This window comes from Cataglyphis hispanica, chromosome 6 (assembly GCF_021464435.1).
Source record: "Cataglyphis hispanica isolate Lineage 1 chromosome 6, ULB_Chis1_1.0, whole genome shotgun sequence".
Taxonomy (NCBI): domain Eukaryota; kingdom Metazoa; phylum Arthropoda; class Insecta; order Hymenoptera; family Formicidae; genus Cataglyphis; species Cataglyphis hispanica.
The window spans coordinates 9,520,383-9,528,854 of NC_065959.1; the positions used below are offsets into that span (position 1 = coordinate 9,520,383).

The window sequence follows — 8,472 nt, forward strand, 5'->3', positions numbered from 1 at the left end:
AGAGAACAGAGGGAGCTATCTAATAATGACCTCGTATTTGACATTAAAGATCATTTTTAAGGTCATTTGAAGGTCAACTTCCGTTTTTTAAATGGGAACCTCTATTTTTATTGCATATTCTTGTAGCTTATCTCGAGAGATTTTCAAAACACTATAACAAAATATTTTTTTATTAAGAATTTTTTGAGTTATTATGTATCATAATCTGACATATTTTAGTATAAAATCAAGCGACGCGGTAGCGTCGCGACGCCAAGTTCATAAAAAAACGCCAATTATAAAAGAAATCAGTCTGGCTTGTCCAGAGTTTTGCCTGTGTACAAGGATCGCGGCACTACCAAGTAGCTTATCCGGAGTTTTATGTCTATAATACTTTCGATTAAAATACCTCAGGAACTAGAGCCGTAATTAAAAATCTAACTGCACTTTTATTATATAATGTGAATGCAAGCTTTCGATCGTGACCAGTTTGAATAAGATTGGTGCTGTCAATCCTGAGAAATGATATTCGTATATAGCAAACGTGAGACTTTTTTTTCCCGGATAAGTTTCAGACTCACGTACGTATGCTCGCACGCACACACGCAAAGCGATTTTGTCCATCAAAAGGCATTCACACTATTTACGTTTGATTATTCTTTTGTGAACACTCTTTTATATATAATAAATGAGAGAGAGAGCGAGAGAGTGGGAAAGAGAGAGAGCGGGAGAGAGAGAGAGAGAGAGAGAGAGAGAGAGAGAGAGAGAGAGAGCAGGAGAGAGAGAGAGAGAGAGAGAGAGAGAGAGAGAGAGAGAGAGAGAGCAGGAGAGAGAGAGAGAGAGAGAAGGAGAGAGAGAGAGAGAGAGAGAGAGCAGGAGAGAGAGAGAGAGAGAGAGAGAGAGAGCAGGAGAGAGGAAGAGTGGAGAGATGGCGAGAGAGAGAGAGTGGTATAGGTATAGACACTACGTCGCATTGACATACCGCAAAATATATAAACAAAGTCATACGTCACTATACGGCGTTACAGCGCTATTGTTTTGTGTTTAGAATTTCTCTAATTTGCAAAGTATGTCTTACAAGATGTATAATTTGAATGACAATTTTTCGTAAACTTTAAGTCGCATAAAACACTTATACCGAAGCAAAGTATAAAAATTTGACGTGCCCAGATTGCATTAAAATACACTACTAAAAAAAATAAGGAACACTTTATATATCCTAAAAATTGAGCTATTTTCAAATCGTTGAAACTCGACGAAAAATCATCGTGCACAAAATTAAAAAAGCATTTTAAAGCTTGAAGTTTCAACTTTAACGCGCTATCGATGGTTTCAAAAAATTTTTTTATCTTCCTTATTCTGTACTTTAAAAAAGAATACACTGTTTTGTTTCTTAAAATTACGTATTTTTGACACTTTGCAACTCGATAAAAAAATTTCTTTTAAAAAATTTATCTCATGTTTCATAAAGTACAACATTTCTATTTTGGCTACAAAATGCTTTATTAAAAATTTTTTTTTTTTAATAAGACACGATTTTGAAATTAAACTGTATTTGTTAGAAATAATGTCGATACTCCGCCAAAAATCATCGTAGACAAAAAATTAAGAAAGCATTTTATAAAGCTTGACATTTTAACTTTAACGCTATTGGTGATTTTTAAAAAAATTTGTATCATTTTTTCAATTTTGAAAAATACAGATTTTAAACTCGTATAACACAGTCAAAAAAAATCGTAGAAAAGTTTAAAAAAAGCATTTTGTAGGCAAAATATTGTAGTTTATGGAACTTAAGTTGAATTTTTCGAGAGTTTTTTATCGAGCTGCAGAGTGTCAAAAATATGTAATTTTAAAGAACAAAACAATGTGTTCTTTTTTAAAGTACAAAACAAACAAGATAAAAAAATATTAAAAATTATTGATAGTGCATAAGTTAAAACTGCAAGCTTTAAAATGGTTTTTTAATTTTGTGTACAATGATTTTTCGTCGAGTTTCAACTTTGTTTGAAAATAGTCCAATTTTTATATATGAAAAATGTTTTCTATTTTTTTTTGGTACTGTGTAATTTAGGTTTCAAAATAATTCAATCTTTAGAATATGAAAAATATTCCCTATTTTTTTTAAGTATATGGTGTATAGTGTATATGGATCCAGACATGTCCATACAATATTCCACGTTATATGAAAATTATTTTTATGTAATAAAAGTTTAATTTAAAATAAAAATTATTATATTAAATATTTGTATTTTATACAAAATTTTATAAAGTTTTATATAAAAACATCAAAAAAGATATAATAATAATTAACTAGTTTACTAAAATTTCAATTTATTAGTATAGGTTCATTTATAAATTTTAAAAAATCATATACTTTACAAGAATTAATACAATATAATTTTTCACATTGGAATAATGTTCAAAAAATATGTACCAATTGTTTTTATAAAAGTTTTTATATTTTGCTTTGTAAGTTTGTTTTATACGCGCTACCCGACTTAGAGTTTACGAAAAATTTTCTTTCAAATTATACATCCTGTAAGATATACTTTGTAAATCAAAATAATTCTAATTGCACTTAATATTAACAATATGATTTGATATTATAGTATATAACAGCTTTAATAAACTCTAAAGTAATGTAATTTGTGATATACTATTCAAAATTGAACTTATTTCGGAAATCATTCTGTTAATAAAAATTAAATGGGTTTTAATTTTAAAGAGGAAATCTATCTAAAACATTTCTATAAAAATTGATTTTATGATATCTACTATTTCAAATTACAAATTTTTGAAAACTGACTTGTAAATACTTAGCCAATTAATTATTGATTTCATTTAGTTTTTTTATTTTTCAGAGAAAAAATTTTTTATTAGTTATTTTTCAGAGATAAGTATCTTTTCAACTTTATGTTGTGTACAAGGTATATTTTTTATGTACTTGGCGTACTTTTTTTTATTTTTGTGAGGTTTTTTTTATTATATATATATAAAATATCTCGAAAATTATTTAATGTTCGATAATTGTATCTTAATACTTTTATGTACAGAATAATAAGATGAATCGAATGGTGTAAAGAAAAAATAAATAATTGTTATAAAAAAATATATTGCAAATAATTGCATACTTTTTTTAATAACAATTATTTTCTGTACACCATTTGATTCATTTTATTATTCTGTACATAAAAGTATTACGATACAAATATCGAACACTAAATAATTTTCGGGATATTTTATATTTTATTCTAAAATATGTCAGATTAAGGTACAAAATAACTCAAAAAATTCTTAATGAAAAAATACTTTATTATAATGTTTTGAAAAGCTCTCGAGATAAGCTACAAGAATATGAAATAAAAAAAATGAGTTCCTATTTAAAAAACGGAAGTTAACCTTCAAATGACCTTGAAAAGAACCTTTAATGTCAAATCCAAGGTCACTATTAGATAGCTCCCTCTGTTCCCTACAACTTTTATTCGAGTCATTTTCCTTCAAATGTTGATCCTGAAAAGTTATGATAGTGGAATATTTAAAATGGGACACCCTATATATATATATATATATATATATATATATATATATATATACAGGGTGTCTCATAATTTGCGGAACACTTGTCGTATGCATATAAAGCTTGTTAAACTGGATAGGAAAGTCCTCTACCGTTTTGTGATTTTCACGACTATTAATAAGAAATTAATTAAAAAAGATAAGCCAATCCGCGCTTTGCACAAACGTGCGGCGAGAAGAGACGTTCTACTGTAACGTGATATTGGGCGCGCGGCGAAGCAATGTGAAGGAACGCTTTAGGAAGGCTATGTACAAGCATATAGAATACTCCTCTCATCGCTTCACTTCGCGCCTAGTATTGCATTACAGTAGGACGTTTCTTCTCGTCGTTCTTATACAAGGCGCGGATTGGCCTATCTTTTTATTATAATTAATTTCTTATTAATTATCGTGAAAAAAAATCGCAAAATGGTAGAGGACTTTCTTACTCAGTTTAACATGCTTTACATGTACACGAGAGGTGATCCGCGAATTATGAGACACCACATATATATATATATATATATATATATATATATATATATATATATATATATATAGATATAGATATATTACAAAATGCATAATGCACTTAAATCCGAGGTAAAAAAAGTTTCATATTAACAAGTTGCATCTATCTGTTTGGTTTTAAATTTTACTCAGCCAAAGTATGTTATGCATTCAGTTATAAATTATAAAAATATATTTACATAAATAAGTTTACAATATATATTTGACTTGATATTTGAGCTCTGCTAAATATTACAAATCTGAATTATAATATCTTTATAATTCTAAAATTATAATATCTTTTGAATTGAATTATATTTTCTTAATTAAAATAAAAATCTTTGTAAGAGAAATGATTAAATTTTAAGCTTCAGCAACAAGTATACACAAGTATTCACGTTTTATTTCTCCTGCTTTTTCATTAAGTATATGTTCAATGTAAGTTTCATCATTTTCCACTTCCATACCTTCTTGTATGAAATCCTCTATGTCATTATGGTCAATGCCATCCAAGCATATATTATGTAATACTGTACAGGCAATTATGACATAAGGTGTCATCTTATCAACGTTCATATCAAGAAATTTCAGTCTTCGGAATCTACCTTTTAGTAGAGCAAATGTACGTTCAATTACTGTTTTGATGAAAGAGCGATGTTAAATTTCTTTCCCGGCCTAAAAGTATCATAAAATATACAAATTTTCTTACCATAAAAAAATATATAAAAATATATAATAAAATTATCTGACAATTGTAAGTTGACCACGGTCAATATATGGAAGCATACACTATGTTAAAAGAGGGTATGCCTTGTCGCCAATAATAAATTCGTCGTTTGGGAAGTAGGACTGTTTATGTGCTTGAATTTCTTTCCACAAATCAGAATTTCTGAAGACCCTTAGATCTCCAACTGAACCCGCAAATCCCGCAAAATAATCAGTAAATTTCATACAAGCATCACAGACTGCTTGCAAAATTATAGCTTATATATGTTTTCTTATAAGTTTTGTAATATTGTGTATCAATCTGGAAAAAAATGCATGATACTATTTTTTCTTTCTTCCTAATTTTAATTATATCTACATTAAAGCTACAATAAAGCAATAATATAAATATCTTAAGAGCTTTTATGAGAATGTGTGTGCCATCAATGGCACCAATTATGCCTTGCAACGGTGAATTTTTGTTGAAATCTTCTTTCACTCTATCAAATTCTTTCCCTCTTGGCCATGAAATAATTTGACTTCCTATATCATTTAAACATTCAATGATTCTCATAAAACTTTTATTTAATGAGCTCTTAGCGAGATCAAATCTCTCCCCTACAGAACTGTAAAATTAATCATTCATATTAATTAAATCATCGTACATTGTTTGCATAAAATATTTATCAGAAATTTACCGACAAGAATCTGGTGTTCCTAATAGCCGTATTGTTCCTAGTAATTGTTTTCTCACTGGAATTACATCTTTTCTTTTGGAAATCGAGAGTATAGGATCGAGGATTGTCTTTAAATTTTCATATATTGTTGGGGTCATGCGATAATGCCTTCTAAACTGCTGTGTGTTTAATCTTGGAACTATTATTTCAACATAACTTTCAATTTTTAGAGGCTTTTATCGAACTCTACGCAACTGAATTCTTCTTCTTATGTCTCCTTCGTCTAAATCCGAATCACTGGTTTCACTATCTGTATCAAAAGATATATTGGCAATACATATATATGGCAACGAAAAAAATCATTACTTAGAGTAATTGTTGTAAGTACAATAATTCGCTGGCATTCATGCATGTGTAAGAGATTCTTTAAGACTTCAGTCTTCTCGTAAAAAAATGCCTAGAAATGGCGAATGGTTACATAGATATATAATTCAGAAAACATTTTGCTTACAAAAAATGCAAGGAGAATCCTAACTTGGTGCGTCGTTATAGAAGGAGTAAATAGCCAACAAAATTTACACATGCTTTTACAAGCAAAATTCATACAAATCTTGTACAATATTTATATGCATAAGACGTAGATTTGCATTCTAGAATTGTTATTTATAATAAAAAAAATTTGTTTGCTCATGGAATGTTTGATCTATATTGTATTTTGTATATTATATATAAATGGTTAACTCGTAAAATGTGGCTAACTATATCTTTATAACGACGCACTGAGATAAGGTTTTGTTTGCACAATTTGCAAGTAAAATTTCTGGAAACACAATTAATCTTTATATAAACATTTTACATATTCTTACAACTAGATTTGGTTCAACCAGAATTCGTTAGAATTTATTTCTTTTTCTCGGAACACACAATGCAATGTACAACGCACCTATATCTCTTTTTTTGTCCGTTTGCCCGCTTTCCAGCTTCCAGCTTTCCCGCCATTAATAACTCAACCTTAGTTGTTTCATGACTAGATAGGGCAATCATGCGTTACGCCATTTGGAAACCTCATACTTCTAGAGTGCGTTCAGATTGTATTATCCTCTCAAGGCCAATTTCACCATCTTCAGTTAGAATAACCGACGGCAGGGTGGCAACTGAAATGATAAGGATGCTTGATTTTCATTCACCTATATTTTCTGTTGCCACCCTGCTGATTTTAACCGTCGGTCAACTTAACCGAAGGTGGTGAAATTGGCCCTAAGGGTGTAAAAATATTCTTCTGTCGGTACCAAGGGCTGGGAATTTTGGCATTGCAAGTAATTTTCTACGATTCCTACGATAAAACCGTATAATACGTATAAAACGTATTATACATGGCAAAACTGTAAAGGCCGTATTATTACACTATGGTTTGCGCGCTCGTTTGCAATTAATAGCCTAGTAGTTTACATCATGAAATCGTTGGTACGCGTATTAAGTTTGATACGAGTGCGTTTACATCGAACGGATTAAAGTAGAAAAATAACACTAATATATGGTGAGACTCCATATATGCGGTGAGTTCCGACAAATGCTACGATGACCAGACTCCATATATGCGGTAAGTTCCGACAAATGCTGTGGTGATCTGTAGAGTCCCTAGAAGAATCTTCTAGAAACTTTAACTGACCTGTCAAATTTTCGGAATTTGGCAGAAACTACTGAATGTTTAAGCGGGGAGCACACACTTTTGCATAAGTGCTTAGCCATAAGTATAAGGAAATTGATTGGTTCATTTCGTTAGGCATATGTTTGTGGACCAATCAATTTCTTTATGCTTATGGCTATGCGCTTATGCAAAAGTGTGTGTTCCCCGCTTTACAATTGACTTTGTAGATTATCAAGCGACGCGGTAGCGTCGTGACAGCAAGTACATAAGAAAAATACATTCTAGCTTGTGAAACAATTTGCCTATGTACAGGGGCGCGGCGCTACCAAGCAACTTATCCAGAATTTTAGGTCTTGTAAACTTTCAATTAAAATAAGAACTAAAGCCGTTAATCAAAAATCTAACGGCACTTTTATTAGATAGATATAAATTTATTGAATCCCCTTGGGGTTACAAGGAGGGAGGGAGGAGAGGGAGAGGAGAGGGAGGGAGAGAGAGAGAGAGAGAGAGAGAGAGAGAGAGAGAGAGAGAGAGGGAGATTGATTGACTGCGTGAGCGCTTCATCATTACTAGACGCGCGGCTCACTGACGTGCGTGCGACTAAAGGTCGGCGCTGATTGGTCAGACTTATTTTATAATAACTTTTTTATTAAGTGTCACAGAACAAAATGGTATAAGAATTTTCTGTTCAGTTTATTATGCTCTACCCGCTCATGAGCATTGGCATAATCTTTGCATCCTATATATAGTGCTATTGTTTTGTATATGTAATGTTTACTTGCAGGATGAAGAAAGGACACAATGTTTTATAAAAGAGTGGCATTTACATTCAAATAACGGCTTTACAAATGTTATCCGTTGCCTATATTCATTTACAAAGACTGCAGTTTTTAAAATACTATATATTTAAAAAATAAAAAAAAGATTACAAGTGTGATTTGTATTTATTATTGTATTAAAATAAAGGTCAATTATATTATACATATATCAAATTTTTATTTAACGATATGTTACCATAATATAGAAAAATTAAAATTTTGTTGCAATTAGATTTACTTTGAGAAAAATAGATACTACATATTTATATTATACATTATACTTTAACTTTCTTTGCATGTATATAACTATAAAAAAAATGATATTATAAAAATGATATTAAAAAAAAAGTGGTGGACATACATCTCGCAATGGACAACATAATATTAATTATATGCAAAAAGAGTCAAAGTATACATACGTAGTATTTATTTTATTATTCTCAAAATGGATATTTTTATTGCAACAAAATATTAATCACTTTAATTTATTAATCCATTTGTCAGTATACGTAGTATGTATACTCTGACTTTCTTTGCATATGTATTGAAAATACGTTATTATATAAAAAAAATTTAATAT

General features: G+C 30.0%; 1 protein-coding gene across 1 annotated transcript; it reads right to left on the minus strand.

The window, feature by feature from the left end:
• Positions 1-4,171: 4,171 nt before the first annotated feature.
• On the minus strand, positions 4,172-6,552 carry LOC126850600 (uncharacterized). Its single transcript, XM_050593741.1, is given in 5 exon segments — positions 4,172-4,696; positions 4,835-5,028; positions 5,030-5,375; positions 5,448-5,736; positions 6,370-6,552. Coding segments are annotated over 4 exon segments (966 nt in total). The 5' UTR covers positions 5,585-5,736; positions 6,370-6,552; the 3' UTR covers positions 4,172-4,407.
• Between the last annotated feature and the right edge of the window lie 1,920 nt (positions 6,553-8,472).